This window comes from Accipiter gentilis, chromosome 2 (assembly GCF_929443795.1).
Source record: "Accipiter gentilis chromosome 2, bAccGen1.1, whole genome shotgun sequence".
NCBI lineage: Eukaryota > Metazoa > Chordata > Aves > Accipitriformes > Accipitridae > Astur > Astur gentilis.
This window is the reverse complement of record NC_064881.1, coordinates 8,803,627-8,823,919: the sequence shown is the minus strand read 5'-3', so window position 1 is coordinate 8,823,919 and position 20,293 is coordinate 8,803,627. Positions and strand designations below refer to the sequence as shown.

The 20,293-nt window shown below is 39.4% G+C and overlaps 1 protein-coding gene across 2 annotated transcripts in view; it reads right to left on the bottom strand.

Moving 5' to 3' along the window:
• SPIDR (scaffold protein involved in DNA repair) overlaps positions 1–20,293 on the bottom strand; it is a 209,157-nt gene that overhangs the window by 22,187 nt on the left and 166,677 nt on the right. Inside the window, exon 11 of one of the 2 annotated variants that reach the window (XM_049827826.1) lies at positions 6,581–6,739. The exons of the other annotated variant lie outside the window; for it this stretch is intronic. Within the exon in view, the coding sequence (XP_049683783.1) occupies positions 6,581–6,739 (159 nt within the window). The remainder of the gene's footprint in view (positions 1–6,580; positions 6,740–20,293) is intronic. 2 annotated transcript variants of the gene reach the window in all.

The window sequence follows — 20,293 nt, the reverse complement described above, 5'->3', positions numbered from 1 at the left end:
TGGTAAAAAACTTTTTGTCCCATACTGAATATGTAGATGTCCACTCTTTATCACCACCACAGTGAAGCCATCAGTTACTCCAATGGAGTGTTATAGTATAGACTTCCACAGAAGTATGGACAGGCAGTCCTCTACACAGCGGTACTCTTCTCTAAATCTGCATCTTCAAGCTTCGCTTATATAATGATACTTCTATATATATGTGTGTGCATGTATATACATGTAATACGCAAAATAATTCTTTTCAGTGTCCTTAATTGTTTTTACTATCCAATGTGCTCAAAAGGAATCCGTCTCAACTTAAACTTTCCTTGCTGAACTTTAGTACATCTTTTCTCTGTATCCATAAATGCAAACTGCCTGCTGTGTACCCAGACAGCAATCGGAGACTTTTAAAGATTTAATACTGTTAAACAGGCTAAATACATGCCTAAGAAAATGCAAAATATACATGCAGAAATTAATCCTGACCTATTTAACAAATCATCTTAAACTACTCCATAGAAAAACTACTGGAAGATAGTGAGTGATACTAATAAACTAGCATTTACTTTTCCCTCCCCACAATTCTTGCCAGAGCTGATGACTGTGCTGCCCTGTACAGAAGAACCTGCTTTCATTTGCTCACCTAACCACCTTCCTTCTCAGTTTCAGAGCTCGGCAAGAGACAGAAGTCACCTTCTGCTTCTAATCTTCCTGGCTTGTTTTGCCCTCCACTGCAGTCAAATGGCATACATTCATATCTGCACACATGCACACACGTTTGCTCTATGATTTTTTGATAAAAACATACAAATAAAGAGAAAAAATGTAATTATATTTAGACACCCAGTACAGTGGTAAACCAGTATCGACAGCATCATCACATTTACTCTGATCCTCATTACTCTAATCCACATTACAGAAGTCAAAAAACTTCAAATTTTGATGTTTCAAAACTGTATTTCACTGACTCTGATCTGACAACTTATTTCATAACTTAATAAGAAGATTTTGTTTATTTCTCTCACAAGCATGAAGTTTCACCTACAGTGCCAGACCAAGAACTTTGCGTGTGACATGCCTGATTCAACTCCTAACATTAGAGCTTATAGTTTGGGGGATTTAAAAATTTTAATTATCATACCACTGGTTCAGGGGAAAATTACTACAGGGAGAAAATATCAGCAATATCAAAGAAAGTAGAAGGAAAACAATGCCCACAACTAGGAAAAGAAGAAAGACTATGTAAGCTTTACAGTAGGAGACAAGAAGAAATGTGCTAGGATTCTCCTCCAACGTCTTCCACAGCTTTGCTTTGGGGACTCAAGACTTGGCACTTCTGTTTCCTCCTCTCCTTCTCTCCCAGTTGTAGTCTAAACTGAAACAGTTTTCTTTTGGCAGTATCAGTCTCAGTTACGAAGAACTCAAAAATAAAGCAGTTCCTAGCCCTCTGTGAAACATCTCCTTGCACAAAACTAAAAAGAAATTCAGTAATAATGACCTAGACTGCATAAGCTTCAACTAGCAAAAGACAAGCAATCCAAATATAAAGCTGATACTGTAGGCTAGCTCTCCCTTTAACTGACCTATTAAGATCTTGCAGTGCACAAGCTATGCAACACCATATTTTCTCAGACTTGAGTAATAAAAGCAACAAAATCATAAAGTAAAAATCTGAGCCTACTAAACCAGCATCTCAGTCAAAATACAAACAGGGAGGAAGGGTTGCTGGCTTTTTTCCCCTAAGTTTTGTTTGGATATATGAAATTATTTTGTTGAATAACTTATGGACACACTTGAATAACTCAATTTTCTATAGTACATTACAAATTACACATACTACATTAAAACCCTGAAATTATAATATAAAAGTACTTTTGATTCAATATGGATACGCCTATGTTATTCTCCAATGCTGGTTACTAAACAGATTCATGACAGAAGCACTGAAGATACAAGCAGCAGTCCGTGCTTGTTAAAGAGGACAAAACTCAGGAAAAGTTAATTTCTGATACATAAGCAGTCATCAAAAATAATAAAGAAGTAATGCAAATATTCAAAACTTCAGTGTGATTACTGAAATTATGCTTTAAATAGAACTCAACTTTTAACCACAGCAATTACTGAAGTGTTTCAGGACCTCAAAACCTCAGAGACGTGGGTGGCTCTTTTAGATGGCAGTCTTTTTGGAGGAGGGAAAACCAAAGGAAGGAAGTTATGACTTCTTTGCTCGGTGGAGAGTTCTTACTATTACATTTCCTGTCAACGTCCAGCAGTTGAAACACTTTCTTGTGTAGCAGTTAGCGGCCATCCTCTTCTCTGAGTGTAAAGCAAAAAGAAGAGAAAGTATACAGTGAAGAGTAGAGGAAGAAGGAGAGAGATAGAGGCCAGAGAAGTATGGGACTTAAATAAGTAGAAAAAAAAGAAGAAAGAAAACCCTCAGGCACAATAGTCACCAACACTACAGACAAATAGAGGGAGATTTCACATTTCAGTGCCTAACATTTGAAAGTTTAAAATGACAAATGACAGAACCAACTTTTGAAAACAGAAATTTCTCAGGGAAACATAAGATGAACTCAATATTCAGAGTCTACTTACTTTAGATGAAAATGCAACAGATAGTACAGCCTGCCATGAATTAAAAGTAGGGTCAAGTGCCAAAGCTTATGAGTTGATATATCCTTCAAAGTGTTTTATCCTGTCCAACGTAGGTGTGGATTTTAGCACTGTCCATGCAACAGTTGCATCTTCTTTTGAAACTTGTTAAGCATTTTTTCAATTTAGGGTCAAAATTCATACTGACACCCTGCGTTAATTATGTATTACGTAAGAGCATTTCTTCTTCCTCCCTCCATTTTTAAATTGGTGTCATCTTTCTGTTCCGCTGAATAGAAACTCTTCATATTTCTACCTTATAAGAAAGCATAAATAGGCGAGGCAGGTCAGTCTGCTATACTCAGCAGTGAAACAACTCGGTGCTTGGCAAATCAGGTGAAAAACACAAATTGTCAAAATCCAAATTATTATTCTGTGTAGAACTCCAGTCAGGGATAAAAACGTAATATTTTTGTCAACAAAGACAGATATCCAACTACAAAGTTTATCCCAGCTCATTGAAATTAATTTCTGGTAGGAAGCAGCAGACGATGACAATTTAGAAGTTATTCCTGAGGCATTTTAGTGAGTGCTCAGTCCCTGCATCTAATTGCATCCATCTAGTTACTGGTTATACCAGACATACCTGAAACATGCCTGGGATCTATTAAAATAGGGGGGGTTACGTGTTAGTTGTCCTGCATATAGATTCTCAACCTATATTCCTGCCTCCAGCAGTACACCGTCAAAATCTCGCTTCCTCCTTCTCAAGGGGCTGAATTTATAAGACTGACATCTGAGGTAGTGGGAGGACAAGGGAGAGAACATACATCTCTAAGGAGCCAACACCACCAGTGGCAGATCAATGAACATTTTTCAGCCTTCTCTCTTTAAACCACCATGTCTTTCTTTTTCACTGATACTAAGCGTGCACTTCAGGGAACAGTTGTAGGAAAGGCTAGGAGACCAAGTATGAATGAGAGGGTGAAGAGAAAAGGTGTCAAGAAACAGATACTGAACCACATTTGTGCTGTTAATTCATCTGCTACAACACTGGTTCCTACCTTCTTCAACAGCCTCATGAACAGACTAGAAGAACTGCTGGAAGTAAGACACTGAACAAGCCATGGCAACTTTGCCGTGACTCAGCCATGCCCACCTGTCTTACAGGACTGCCAGAAACTGGACTGCAAAGAGAAACACCACCTCCTCTACTGGAGTACAAAGGGAAAGATTTCTTGCAGGGATTGTTTTGGGAAGTACGTTTCATGTTGGGTATGGGACTTATTCTGAAAATCACCTATTTCAATGAAAGACCTTCAAATGACCTAGTACGAGACCCTAGTACTTGTTAAAGCACATGGGTATTCAAAAACAATATTAAACATTAACAGTGTTTCTCTCAATGTAAAATTACTATAATTCTAATTTTTCACAGGGTTGATCTTCATCAAGACAGAACACGGTTGTGAAAGTTCTCATCCCACTTTTCTTTTGGAACACAAGTGTTTTCTTACCAGGAGAAGAAACGGGTTTAGTTTCTTTAGCACATCTTACAGTGCAGGTCCATTCCAAACATCAAGTCAGGTTTACAGCCGCGTTTTTGCTTGGATGTAAAATACTCTTTATTATAGGGTTTTAGTCCTTGAAATGTAACTTCAGCTTACATAATTAATTTACTAGAATGATGTTAAATAGTACTTTAAATTAAATACTTGATGATGAGGATGGATGATGGCCTGGGAAATTTTTTGAACAGTAACGTTAACATTGGTCCACTGATGCAAAAAGCTTGAGAATCTCTTGCATCTCTTAAACGAAAATCTCCTCTGTCTCATGGAGGTACTGAGGGAGCACTCTGTCTCTATAAGAAAGATTACAATCCATGTGACTGTGGGACAACATGGACACATGGGATCTTATTAGCCATTCCTGGCTTTCTCCAGATCATGTGCTTCAAAGGCACAAAAAAAAAGTCATGACTTTTCCCTCATATTTCCTACATTTTATTCCCTTTTATCCATTTTAAAAGCCACTGTCAGACTCCAGGAAACAAACAGTTTAAAAGCCACCTCCTTCCAAAAAGTAATTGGTGTTCTCAAAAAAAAAAGGCAGCAGTCTTTCTTGCAGGGCAGACCACATAGTTCTTATTCACTCATGTGCTGCAAGCCAAGGTTGGGCACTCACAGGCATATCCCATCATGTGCTTGGATATACCCCTGGCTGTGGAAACCCATTTATCCCGTGGCAATGAGTTCTACAGTCTAATTATGCTCTGTGTGAATAAGTACTCCCTTATATTCATTTCAGCTATGGCTTTACTGTGGTTTCCATCACACCTAGAATGACACAAAATGTGTCCCAACACTTAAAAGTAATAACAAGTTATAAAGCAGAACTTAGGCTAAAACAATTAAGAAAAAAATAAATCCCTGAACAATTCCCCCACCCACCCATCTTGTACAATGAAATCACGTTTTAACCACTGCACTGTCCCTGAAGCTACACTAGCCTTTTTCTTTTAATGTTTCCTAGCAGGGTTACCACCAGCACAGCTCCAGCTGAACCACCAGCATTTTCAGTAGTGTGTCTTCTAATCGTCCTCAGAATAGCCAGAAGTAAGTTACTGGTGCTTTGAAACAGAATTTACATTAGAAGAAGTCTGTCTCTTATTAGCTAGGCAGAGTACTGGAAACACCAGCAGCCAGTTGTAAAACTTCATTTGTGTCCAGAATTCCAAAGCTATTATTTAATTTGTTTGGAAAAAATGTATCTTGAAAAAAAAGCCAACAAAATAATTAAATAAGAAGACTTGTTTGTTATTAAAGATCCATAAAAATGCAAGTAGGCTTGAAATCTAAAGGATCTGAAAATTAACACTGCAAGTACATAAAAAGAAAAGCATACTGAATAGGGCTGGCTGGAAAACAACAATTCCATTTTGCTAAACATTTCAAGGCTTTGAAATTTGTTTTTGTTCCAATATGAAACAAAAATGAGACTTTCTGAAAGTTTTCATGAAATAAGAATGAGAGAAAGAATATTCACTCCCTCTGGACCTGAAAAAATCTTCCCAACCAAGTTCTCTCCAAAATAGATAATGTTTCCATGAAACATTCTGGTTTTGATGAAACAGCATTTTTCAAAAGGAAAAAGAAGTGTCAGCAGAAATATCACAGCCATTCTAACAGCAAAGGCTTATCTAGATCGGATACTTGTAGGAATAAATTATGTTGAGAATTGAACCAATCTAATCATATTTTTATAGGTCCCCACGTGAACACTGTATCACTTGCCTTAGAAAGATACTCCATAAGATACTTGATCTGTTTAATTTTTTTGTCTTCATTAAAGATATTTTATTTTATTCAAAGAATGTAAAAGGAATCACAAAATAAGCAAAATCTGAGAGGTACGGTAAGTCAATTTGTTACTTATCTGGGCGGATTTTTCTATAAAACTGTGGACATTCTTATTCCAAAATAGAATGGCTTTATGATTTGCAAGATATTTATTTTTTTTTTAAAGAAACTTAAACTGTGCTTCCAAAACCATATAGACTTAACTGAATTAAGCTCTCATATACTAAGGGAAAGTCTGTGCGTGAAACTTCAACACATACTGGGAAGCACTGTAGAAAAACATACTGTAGTAAACAGTTCTGCAATGAAAGTGAGGTGAACTAATGTTTTGAAGTCTTTGAATCTACTGAAAAGGAAGAAAACACTCATGTTTTATATGAAATATTGCGTATGGTAATTCTTCTCTATTCATTTCTCTGCTAAGTGTGTATTTGTGTGTTAGCTTATTTATGCTTATTTTGGAATATGGTTGGCTGAAGTACTACTATTGGATGTCCCAAAAATGGCGATGAGGACACTTAATTGAACAAAGCCAGATTCAGTTGTTCCAGAGAATATTGATCACAGAAATGAATAAAAAGGCAGATCACCTCTGCCTGCCACAGCACGCAATACATTCTCCCATGAATTGTTCTCACCTTCCTCTTGTAGTTCTTTGCAAAATTTTCATTCCAGCTAAGCAGCAGAATTTTCCTTCCCATCTCCTGCAATACTGCTCAACGTCATCTGCAAAAGTCAGGGACTGCAACTGCACTTCACTGAACATACCATAGGCATCCTGGACAAGGAGGCATAACCTGCAAAACATTTCTCCATTACTCATTGGCTTCTGTTCATAACAAACTAGTTAGCAAATTTCTGAGAACTATATTACAAGCTTCAGGACAGGGCTTATCCTCTACATTATCTGGAGAACTCCTACCAAATAATGTGTCAATAAACAAAACCAACATCATTAAAGGTTTTCTCATGTGTATTTTCAGGACGTAACAGGGCCATGAAATAGAAAAGCGTGACTAAGAAAAAACATAAGGGGTTTGCGCTGGGGATGAGATAAATTAACTGCTATGCACTATGTGGTTTGTGTACTTATAAAGAAAGACTGAGTTTTTGCCTTACTTGAGGTGAATTCTGCAATGTAGACAGAGCAATGATGCAAACGTCTATGTGTGTGTGTATAAATGTAAAAATTCTGCTTAGAAGTAAACAAAGCAACATATTTCACAAGTAATAATCACCAACACTGAAACTGGCAAAGCTAGCATTATATTTTCTATAAGTTTTTTAAGAGTCCTGAGGATACAAAAAAGAGTGAAACGTCAATTTTTCCTTTTAAAAAAAAAATCTAACATGAAACTGCAGATTAGTATATTCGATATTGGGTATGAAGAAGCCCAGAGGAACTATTTTAAGGAGGTAACTAAAGAACCTGCTAAACAAACAATTTGATTAATCTATGGAAGTAGGGGCTGTAGGGCTGGGAAGTATTGCTTAACCAACTTGCTGGCATTTTGAGAAGATATTACTGTCATAGCAGATAAGGCAAAATCAGTGGATGTCATACCTTTAGATAGTCAAAAATGCATTTCACAAGATTCTGCACCTGAGATGAGCAGCCATGATAGCATGAGTCATACAGTGCCGAAAGAAGGAGGCTGCTGTCTACAAGATTGGCTTAATTGCCCCAGAAAGAGACAGTTAAGCATGGAAACTTTTCAAAGGGAGACAAAAATTACCTTTGAGAGTAGCGCATACATCATTATTTCTAAATAATAAAACTCAGGGGTGCACTAGGCAGCAGAATTCATTTCATTTCAAAGGTACATGCCAAAACTACCTTCTCCAGAGCTGCATCATTGTTCACAGAAAGCCAACTTCAACTGCTTTTGAAGCACATCACGTAACATACGCATCCTGAAAGCATTCAACAGTAGTCATTATATCTTTATAAAACATTTAAAATGAAATGAGGTCCTACATTTCTCTGGAAGAAATCCATATATTTTCTTCTCAGGGAAGCTTAGGCACATGGAAGACCATTAAGCACAGTTTCCTTGTTCATTATGAACTGCCTAACTTTGGCTTGCACCCTTAAGGGGGCTGTATTCAACACAGGATACAACCCCAAAGCCTTTCAGACATCAGCAGCTGTGCAAGCCCCAGCTGAGAGTCCTCATTTTTCATATTCTGGTGCTGATTTTGAGGAGCAGGGAATAGTAGGACTGAACACAAATGAAGGGTCCCGTATTTTCCCTGTATCTTTAGCTACAAGGGTCCCACACAAACAGGTAAAGAAAGCTTAGGTACAATTCCTCCACAGCCTGCCAAGGTTAAGAAGTCCTCTAGAGACATGAAACACTGCTTCTACCCTAAGTAATGACAAATGGGAGGAAACCAAATGCTGATGTGATCTGTAGGCTGGAAGGATACGTACCCTCATCTCTGGGATGAGTGGTGTTCCCAGCCTAGAAAGCCGGTGACTATCCTAACAATACAAACCCGTGTCTTCAACAGATCTACCACTCTTTTCGTTTTCTGTGTAAAACAATCTGTGAGATGCTTTCTAGATTTGTATCACAGGATCATCTCCAACTCAACAGAACAAAGACTGATGTGCTATGAACACGACAGCCCAGAAGCAGAAATACTACGGTTGCCTGCCACTTTCCATGTTAGGACATTGCAATCAGTTAAAAACTCTCCCCTGAGTTTTAACTGATTTGACTGAACCTCCTCATGCTATTGTTTTGTTTGGAAAAATGGAGCTAATATGCTCTGGACATTTCTGAAAATCAGATTGAGGGCAACAGGAAAAACAAAGCACACAGTTTTGCCTGTGTGAACAAAACATTCAGTAATGGTTAATTGTGAAAAATTAGGCCTCTGTATCTTGGAGCAAGCAAGGGCCAACTGAGTTAGTGTCTCAGATCTGATCAGTTCAGCAGTCTCTTAACTGATCACTGGAATTTCTCACATGTTTAGTGAGACATAAGTGAACACAAGTAAGTCTCAGACTAGCTGGCACCAGGCTCATATTAAGTCCTCTGGGACCTATTAATTGCCCAAATAAAATTAGCTTGGTTGGTGCTGAAGACATCAGCCACTAAAAGTGCATTTTCCCAGTCCTTTTAAGCCAAGCAAAGAGATGGCTGCTGTCAGACGTGGGACTCTCAATTCCCCACATCCCTGGCCACAGATTTCCATCCCTTTGTGGCGGCAGCATAAATGGCTAGGATAGGAAACTGATCTGACCAAAAAAATACTGTAGCCAAATAATTATCATCATCAGATCAGCTCCTTGAAAATTAACTCTGTAGATGTAAACTCCTATTTGTATGGAGTACTACTTCTAGACAAGAATGTATTTCCCAGGCAGGATTTAGGAGGCTGAAGCTCCCACTCCAGCTGTCTAGCGTACGCAGCACAACATCCCAAGTCGTATGATGGGAGAATGGTCATCTTATGACCAAGCTTGATATACAGAAGTAAAGGAAGAACTGTGTAACTTGAGGCTTAAATCACTACTGTTCCCATTCGCACTAGTGAGGCGTTCATGATTATCGGCATCGTGAAGAAACACAGAGCAGCAGAACTTATTGCATCAGACTCCAAGTACTTTTGCTCTATTAGGACCATACACGTGAGCAGACATCCACTACACTACACTTGTTCTAACAGTATCCCAAAGGTAGTCACAGTTTCTCTGCAACATGCCTTTAAAATGAAAGGTATATATTCACTCACTTGGAAGACAGAATTTCACAAATAACCTTCAAATGCCCAATTTCAGCCTAAAAGATGAGGAATATCCCAAACTAATGCTATGAAGAGAACTTCACGAACACACGTTCCCTGCTTCAGCACACTTTTAAAACAGTACAAATGCATGATGACAAAAAACTTGAAATATTCTCAACGTCATTTGATCCATCTCACACTAATTTAGTAGGTAATGCTATAGGTATTTAATGATGAGTGACAACTGATTTTCCTACTTAATGACTATCATGAAGTTAGCTGAATCCCCCAGCAGACTCAGAGATGCATTCGGAGAACTATTCTCATGTTCTCTGAAACTGGCTCTGTTCCTATGGATTTTGCAGATGCTGTTAGCATTACTAACAGTAGTTCAGCTGCTTTTGGAGGCTGTTGATTCACGGCCTTTACTTCCTCACCAGCATTGGTTTTTTCCTTGATTTCACTTTATTCCCAGAAAAGTACATTTGTTTTATTTTCCCATGTTACAGTGTTGCTCTCACACTGCAGCAAATGTTCTTGCAAATTAAGTTTTAGCAGCAAGTCTAACTGTGATTAAAGCAACAGTTTGTTCCATGATTTTTCCCCCCTTTGAAGCTCACTACCAGGATAAAAACCCACATCTAAATTATGAGACAAGCTGCAAAACCAAAATTAGCATCTGCCCCCAGGAATTCAGCATTTATGTTTTGTGCATATCTATCACAAATACTTTTTTTTCCATAAAATGTGGTGTTTGTACTGAATCAGTTAATCAGCTTGAACATACCTTTACCAATGCCTTGTCAGTATACATAGTAATAAACTTTTAAAAAAAAGAGGGGCAACATCTCCATTTTTATCAGCAGTGCTCATGTAGGGAGGAAATAAGGGCCATGTTTATTTTTGGGACAACAGGATGCAACCCTGTGTAAGACCTGAATTTAAAATATGGTTTTGGAAACTGAAATTTCTCATGCAAAGGAGCAGAGAATTCACTCCAGGAGCAAGGGTTGGCAGGAAAGCCGGTAGAAGAGTGAATGTGGGAGATGTAGACTAAGGAAAAGGTGAAGTATGACTCATTGGTAATAATAAAGGGGGTGAAGATAGGGAATGATAAGAAGCGAGGCAGAGATTAGCCTTTTTTCTTTCTTTCTTTCTTTCTTTTTTTTTTTTAAGTAATGACATAGTAAGTCTCATGCAAAACCTTGGGAAGATTTTGTTAATTTGCTAATAGCCAGGAGCAAGGATGGGGGCTGGGGGAAGATGAGACTGATTACTGTGCATTATTTCTATGACTGTGCTGATCTTTAGGACAAAATGCCTCCCAGTAGAAATCTGGAGAGGATTACAGGATTACTCTGCCATGCCCTTCTCCTAGTTAGTCACTCCTCATGGGTAAAGGGTAAAGCCTTCTTTTACTATTACTTTCTTATGCATGAAAAAATCTTATCTCTCCATACTGCTGCCTTTTACCGGGCAGCTGACTTTCTGGAGAGGTAAGGGTGACAAAAACCTTCTTCAGCTTTGGTCACCTCCAGCCTCCTCAGCGGCTAGTGGAAAAGAATAAGAAAAAGAAGATCTGCCTGCGGAGGACATGAGAGCACACGGAGGCCAGAACTGACTGATGACACAGGGATTGTCTTTACTGAGTCTTGTGAAAACAAGCAGCAGAAATTTGTCATGAACAGATCTTAACTAACAAATAATTGTTTTACCCTTGGGTAGGAGGACAACCGCAGGGCCCACAGCAGCTCTTCTGCGTGCATAGCTAAGCTGTGCAGTACAGCATGAGGAACAAGACGGCCAGGCAAATGCCACCACCACCTTGGCCGTGCTCAGCAGGGACTTCATTACTTACTCTTTCTTTGGAAGGGAGGGAAAGGGGAGAATGGGGAAATGCCTGAAAACTAATTGGATTGTATTAGCTCTGACATTTGCTCATTCTTTATCTTAGCCATCCAAGAGACAGCTGCTGCTGCTGCTTTGTTTGTCAGAAGGATTTCTTATCTCTTTGAGGTGCGGTCCTAGCAGAGGCATAAAGCACACGTACATAAACACACATAAACAAAAAACCCCCTCTCCCTTAATCACCAGAGGCACAACACTACCTACACAACTCCAATTCAGCAACTTGTCTGGTCAAGTCTCAAGGTGGAGCTGATTAACTCCTGCTAATATGGCTCAGATTCAAATTGTAACCTGCAGGACACCACCCTACTGGGATTTAATTTATCCCTACCTTATGCGCTCCTTGCATTCACCATACCTATATTGTCTCAAAAAAATCAAAGTTCAGGGCACAGGTCTAAATACACAGGGACATCCATCCATCTCCCCTACCCCCCTGCAACACTACCAGGATTTCCCTATTAAAAGCACTGTATTCACCAGATCACACACTGCTTCACCTTCCCTTTTGACAAGTACGTACCCGCTGTAGCCTTCTTTAGGGAGACACAAGATTCAGAATTTTCTGCTCAAAATCCATGCCATTTGCTGTCACTAAATAGCGAGTGAAGTTCTACAGAGCATAAGTATGTATAGAATGATACAAGTAAAAATTAATGATGATGATGACTAGCCCTTTCTATGCATAGGTTGCAGAGGTACACAGGAAAACACAAGCACTGCTGCTTCCAGTTTATAAGGGGAATGTCAAGCTCAAAGAAGAATTCTGGTCATGACTCCAAGTATAGACATTTCTAGCACCTGGGCTGTGCTCTGGTTTGAAGCACTGAGATGACCAAAATAGCAATCATTTTCTTTGAAAACTGGAGGTTTAAAATTTCTGAAAAGTGGAGTTCAGGATCATGTACATTTTTATTCAGTAATTGTGGAAGGACCCAGAAGGAAAGAAAGGAGAAGGCGGTTCTGGAGTGGTGGACCTGAGAGAGCAGGAGCAGCGCACACAGTTAACACCAGACACACCAGTTCCCTCCAGCAAGAGACAGGCTGTCCTTGCAGAAGTATTGATGGACACTGCACATGTGACAGGAGCACCACCAGGGCAATGAGCAAGTCTTATCTCAGCATCTCAAATAGAAAATACGTAGCAGAGGTCTCCCTGGTCTCAGGAAAAGGATCTTTTTTTTTTTGCTGGCACTTCTTAGCAAGCGTGTAACAGAGTATTTATATAACAAACTTTTCAAATAACTCACTACAGTAACTATACCAAGCCCATTATCTTGGATTTTCCTTGGTTTTCCTTATGTTTTTATACATACGTTAAAAAAATGAAAAAGACTGAGAAAGGTTATAAAATAACTTGCTTATTTTTATTCACTTCCTTGAATAATCACTTACTTCAATACAAACTGGAAAATCAAATGCAACTTCCACAAGGTCTTACATGAATCCCTGCCTGCTGACTGCTTTTTCCATTTTTTCATTCAGGTTAATCCTTCCACCTATTATTTTCTGTCTATGACCTGAAGAAGCAGCACTTCTGTGAGAAATGGCTTTTGTGCGTAGGAAGAGATCTATATGAGCCAAACGTATCAGCAGGGCTACCTTTTTAATGCAGAACATGCATGTAGAGAATGGAGCTCCACAGCACTGTAAATGTTCCCACTCAAAACATGGAACACCACCTGCCTGGTGGGAACTACTTACGACTTCTCGGAACGGGTGTAGCACAAAAACCAGACAGCTTTTCATACTTGCAATAACAACCATGGCTTCACACGTGACAATTTTTTCAGCACAAACCATTTCTTCTATGAAGTTTTCATGTGGCACCAAATGAACTTTTTAAACTCCCCATCTGACACTGTGTCTAAGTGCACTTTCAAATTAAACTGCTGATGTGTGTGTTTTATTTGTACACAGAATTTTACTCAAAAGTAAACAAAACATTTAAAACCATAAAAAGACATTCCTAACATCCACTCAAACACAATATGGAGCCTAAACTATAATTTCAAACAGTTACAGAGTTGCATTTGAGAAATATTTCCAGTATCATCCGATAGCGTCACGTATCTCGGATCCATAAATGAGTATTGAAGTTGTTCTATATTAATAGTTTAAGTCCAAAGTAATTATGCTATGTAAGTAAAAATTTATAGTGGTGGTTGGCTTGGAAGACACAGAAAGTTAAGGAAAAATAACTTCCTAAGTACTGCCTAAAAGTTTGTATAAACGTTTAGCTGCAACAGACCAGTAAAGCCTTCCTCCCCCCAGATCCCCCAGGCATCTCCACACCACACTGCACATAATTTATGGTCCTTCTGCTAAGATCCATTCCATACAGCTTGTTACATAAATAAAAACAATTTTGGGTGGTAACAAAAAAGCAAGCACATCAGATTATCCCAGCTTGTTTTGGGGTCACTATGCTGTTAACTGTAGTTGGTAAAAAAACAATAATGCACACACTCGTCAGGTTCCTCCGTGTACCATTACTTCAGCATGGAATCCCATGGTTATTTCTGTACACAATTCAGAGAAAATATTCTTTTCCCGTATGTCATGATTTACTAATCAAGAGTAAAACTGTACATTTAAGAAACTTACAGGGTCAGCTGAAAACTGCAAGTCTCTTATGGATGATCTCCAATAGAAAAATCATGTTCCAAATATAACGTGTAATTACCACCCAGCCATTTAAAGTACTTATCTATGAATCTGAGGAGGGGTTCTTTGTTTATTTTTTTAATCTTAAGACTTTGTAATTATTGTTTTGGCATCCAAGAATTCTAACAGTCGTCAAGGCGCCGCCAAAAGGTTTTCTCTTGCAAGGTGCTCAGCACTCTCCTTTCCGAGAGTATCAGCATTCAGTTGCTAGTTCTGCCAACATTTCGCATCATCTTTGCCGCACTATGTTTCCTCCACACCTCAGTTCCTTATATGTAAAAATCAGAATAGAAGTCCTGTCTTCAAAGGGCGATCTGAAAGCAATAGCTGAATAATATGGTGCTATCTAGGAGGGCAGGTCCACAAAGCCTATTCTATGTGCTAGATGCCATCTGAGTTGGGGGAGGAGGCTATATATACATATGTATATATAGAGAGAGGGCTTCCTTGCAGTGTCAACCCATTTCTTCTGCGCTACAGGGCTTACAGAACTCTCAGCTCCCCCTGCAAAACCCACAGCAAGGGCTTTACTGAGTTACAGCATCTGGAACGAAGCAAGAACGCTGTAGCAACGGTACTGGGGTCCCTTATCTTTCAAGACCATATTATTTGCAGATTCACCAGATTTACTTCTGAACCACACAGACCATGAATGGGATCCTAGAAGATTTTATTTAAAAAAAAAACACAACATGAAGTGAGTATTAAAAAAAATAACTGCCCATTTCAGCAAGCACAGAACATCCTAAAACGCATTCTTGGCAGTATAGCATTGCACAGGTGCTTCCCCAGTGCATGTGAAAGGTAAATGAAATATAACACTGCGGGATTTCTTACAGAGCTGTGTCTGCATTCAGTAAGACATTCTGCTGTTCCAATGCCACATCATCTCACCGAACTAGCAGAAAAATATAATATTCATCAAAATAAAGGGCAGAACAAAGAGCAAAGAAGAAAAGCAGGGTCCACCGTCTCTGTTTTTCACTCACGCTGTTTTTCTTTGCTTTAGTGGCTGCCTTCCCTAGGTGTGTTTCTAAATGAGGGAGAGGGAGCGTGTTTGTGTGTGTGCGTCGCGTGTTTACAAGAGTTATGGTAGCAGTTCTCAGCAGTCCACCGAGAGTTCTAGGAAACGGCCCCTGTTATTTTATTCTGGGTCAATGTCAGCTCATGTCAGGCAGTAAAGATCACACAGGACAGCTCGCTCCATCTCGCAGTCCTGGCCGGAGGCCTCAATGGGAGAGGGAAAGGGAGCGAGCTGCGAGTGGGCGGAGAGCCTTCCCAGCACTCTACCAACCACCGCACGAGGAATTATGATAAACACCACTCTGGAAACCAGATACAACAGTACATTGTGTTCTTCTTCGGAAAAACAACCAGACTTCGGCTCACTTAAAGTAAACAGTTAATCCTGTTTATCTTTTTCTTCTTCTTCTTTCTTGATGAGTTGTTAACAGAACAATCTCTTCTGCAAAGCAACTAAGAGATCTGTCCCTTAAATTCATACTGATTTTCTCTTCCTTCAAGAAAACAAACAAGAATTCGATATGTAAACTTTCTACTATCGGCAAACAGTGTGGAATAACAATCTTTCTTGGCTTAAAGTGACTTAACAAAGCGATGCCAAAACTGAATGAAACCTTTCCCTCACTTACATATTTTATTTTGGAAAACTGAAGTCCCAAACAGAGCGTTCTATTCATCCCGTTTAACTCTTCCTTTACTGACAAGAACAAGCAAAACTGGTTAAAACAAAAAAAATCAGGATGCCTGGTGTCCTTGCAGCCAGAGTGCAGGGTGCCTGCGGAGTACAGATTAGCTACTGAGCGGGGCGGGGGGGGGGCTGTTCCCAGGTTTTCTCGGGGAGGTGAGAAGAGAGGAGTCAGACTAATTGATTGCAACCGAGGTAACAAACTGTTACCCTCCTTTCCAAAATATATGCTTGCTGTGCAAATTCATGATGTCTCTGACTTTCAATATTAAGGTTGATTAATTAGAAAAGCAGATGGAATTGATTATCTTGTTTTGCTGGAGTCACCACAGTCTACCTATTAACTACTTCTTACTGGGGACTCCAACCGAGTCCACTGAAAGCTACAAGCTTTTCCAAAGGGAATTCTAAATTTTTAGCACTCAGGAGTTTAAATAGTTCTGAAAGTCAACAACGAAAGTGTGCTTAACATGCCCAGTCAGTAAAAGTTTGTTGATTTAGCTATTTATAATCATAAAAATACATGATTTGAAAAACTGAAAGAGGAGAAGGAAAATATTTCCCTGTTTTATTTTTACTCATCTTGCAAGCTCTAAGATTCTGGGTTTGCTGTGCAACCGATGTCATCGAGTGCAAAAATGTAAATTCAGGTCTGGGAACGAAAGTCTGATTTTCAGATTTTATTTTTTAAAAACATTTTACATGCAAAACTTTTATATTTGTTATCCTTTTTCTGCCTTGAGATCTTAATTTATTTTGCCTTTATTTTCAAATCTTTTACAGCAGTTGCAGAATTTACATTGCTCTCATGAGCTCTAAAGGGACAGAACAGGACAAAGCAGCGTTATTTCCCATTGCAGAAACTGGGCTGGGGAGGCAGCTGTCAGCAGGCTGGGGCTGGAACCCCAGAGGAGCAGCCTCAGGACTATCCCCCCTAGTCCACCACTTCGCCCACCATGGCCTCCAGCCAAGACTGGAAGAGCGAGTATGCCTCCACCCAAGACTGGAAGAGCCAGTATTGGCAGGACAGGACTGCTGTTGAACACTTCATCTTGCTCCAAGTGCACCCTGTCATTTAACCCCCTCCCTCCCAGTGCTGCACCTGCATGAGAAAAGCATGGTTGCTCTCTTAGGATCGTGGGTTTGGCCCGCTAAATTTGTCCCCAAATTGATGGGCAGTCCACAGCGCTATCTATGAAGGACCCAACTTACGCCTAGGTGCTGCGGCTCTGAGCAGAGTGGCTGTTAGCTGCAGGACTGCAGGGGAGAAGCAATATACTTTGGTAAAACCTCTCTCTCAGGAAGCCAGAGGTGAATGTGGCAGTGCTACGGTCTCTGCTTGTTGGAGAAGCTCCGGGGCGTAGGAGAAGAAAGCAATAAACCTAAAGTGTTTAGGGTGCAGTTATAATCCATGTACAAAAGAGGACTCCCTTTGGCTCCCCAAGTTTTGACCCCACGGTGGCTGGCCACCATCACGCCCTACACTTCAGGAGGGAATGCATCAGCCAAGAGGAATGCAGACGAGAGATGAATCGATTGGAGATCACTGGGAGATGAAGCAACAGCAGGAGAAAAACGTGGAAGGTGAAGAAAACAAAGATCAGGAGGAAATGGTCTCTGATACTACCTCTTTTCCATTTCCTTTCTTACACCTCGCTGTCCTCCGTATCTCTGGTAGTTAGAGATTAGGGGGAAAAATGCCAGCTTGTGGCAACACTAGTATAATCCCATGGATGGCATTACTGATGGTGCACTTTCCCCAGACACATTCAGATTTTTAATATCGGAATTTATGGACACAACAAGTGCTGCTGAAAGGGAAGTGCAGGTGGCAATAGTTTTCCAATTTGAAAATAAAAAAATAAAGTTCTGTTACCCTTTTAAGCTTCCATTTGAACTTTTCAAAATGGGAAATCCCATTTTCCATTATAAGTCAAGCAAAGCTTTATAAATTACTTTTAAATAAGCAGTAGATTTCGGCCATTACCCAAACCTCACTCAAATTAACATCTTTCCATTGATTTCAATGATCTTCCTTTCATGCCATAGAGTAGGCAGAGAAAACACCTGGGCAGCATCGGTAGCATTCCTCCACCTTGATGTCATTCCATCAGTCATGCAAATTCCATGTTTCTCTTTTAAAACTATCTAAACTGAACACCGGTCAAGCATCAAACACTGGAGTAATTTTATAAACATCACACTCAAAATTTCCCATAATTTCAAGGAATCATTTTTAGCAGGATCAGAACTTGGAACACAGCACACAGTACATAAAAAAAAGAATCTTAAATCTGCCATATTCTGATTTTTTTCCCCCTTTTTGCATTTAGTTGGGTAATCTTAAAACCCACATAGAGAATGTCTCACTTCTTTCATTACTTTGGTTATCTTTGGGTGCATATGGAGATTTCAAATACGACGTCTGCTAGTGGGAAGTGTCCTAAAAGAAAAAAACCTCTACTGCAGCACCTTAATCACCATAACCCTGCACAGATGATAGTCTTTGTATTATATCTCATGCATGTGGAATACTATTTTATTGTAATGACATAATCAGTCGTTACACTGGATTTCATATAATAACCCTGGTCAAATACCGAGAAACTAGAAGTGTGGTATACTTGATTCTGATTTTCCCTTCCCCTATAAAAAGAAAACAGTCCTGAAAGTAAGAATCTGTTCAAATAGAAATACAGCATAGTTTGTTCTCATTGTTTATATTCCAAGGGAAAGAAAAAAGAGGACCAAATCTAAACAGAACTACAGGAAGAGTTTAGAGAGACAAAAGATAATCATGTAAATTAGAACTGGATTAGGGCCCTTAGTAAACCTATCTATTCATGCCAAAAGAGGTGATTTAATATTCTGTGGTTAAGATTCTGGTTTTGTGTTTTATCCAAAAGAATATCAACAATAGCACATTGTTCTCCTACCACCATGCTGGTGTTACAGCCTCTGATGTGATTCAGCACAGACTTGAAGGGAGAGGCACAGCCAAACGTTTGGATTTTCCTGAGCTGTCACACTTTGCAGGCCAGCAGGAGATACAACATCTCAGCCAAGATAACAAGATACCTTTTGTCTTTAAAACATGCAGTTTCCTGTTGATAGTATTCTGTATTGTCACGCTTGTTGTCTCATCCTCTTTTTCCTGTCACACAGTCCTTCTCTAATTGAGACTTCACAGTACCGCACTGAGGAAACATTAGGACAGGAATTACTTCTTCTGCATGCCTGTAGAGCATCTGATACACCATGGTACAAGCCCTGATCCTCACTGGAGCATCAGTGTCACAAAACCAGACCAAAGGTTTGGCGTAGCCATTTAAATGTCAGTCGCTGCTGCTTATACCTTCTTAACCATGGGCAACAGGGTTAGCACTTTTATTTTCAGAGCACTGTCAGCATGAGCAGTTGCGTTTTTCCCTCTCAGGCTCTCCACTGAGTAGGATCTCTTTGCATCAAAGGGTCTCAAACCAGGCTACTAGGCTGCTCCTCCAAACTGGCTTCACCCCCATCCCCAGAACGAAGCATTCAGGAACCATCAGGAGGAGGTCTGAAGGTTGCTTTCAAGGGGGTTCCTTCCTACTAGACGTGTGATATAAGATGCAGAGAACCACCAGCATGTAAAAATGATGATATTTCACACAAATATAGGGCCACATTTTCACGCATGTCATGGGACACAACGTCCCTGGTGTTATCTCCACTGCCAGGTAATGTCAGACACCCTCGATTTTGGATCACGTGACACTACGTAACTCATGGACTCCTAAAATGAGGCACAAAAAGAGCCTAAATTTAAAACATGGGAATATGCTAAAACAAAAGAGACAAAGCCTCCAAATGATATTCTCAAGAATAGGAGACAAAATGCCTACGTTTTAAACAAATGTGCTTTCTGACCAGCCATTTTTCAAACATGTTTCCTAACTTCCACCACTGCAAGAAGTGTGAAAATATTAAGAAGACAAAAATAAAATAAATGAAAACACAGTAAGTGAAACCCACTTGGATCAATCTAAGCACTTTGTTTTACCAATTTAAAAAAAACTAAGTTAAAAAATCATAACTGAAATGGAATTTCTAAACAAGTGGTTTCAGAGTAGGAAAATGGCATTGTTTCAAAACATAGCATTTCAGCAACGTCACAATTTTTCAATTGCTTGTACAAGCTATTCCTAAGAAGTTTTCATTTTTTTACAAGATGATCTGACAGAAAATTATTTCTTTGAAAAATTTCCAACCCTTTTTCCTAGAAATATTTTTTGAAACTGTAATGCAGTAACTATTCATTAATTTTCAAGGCTTTGTTTTGACAAAACAT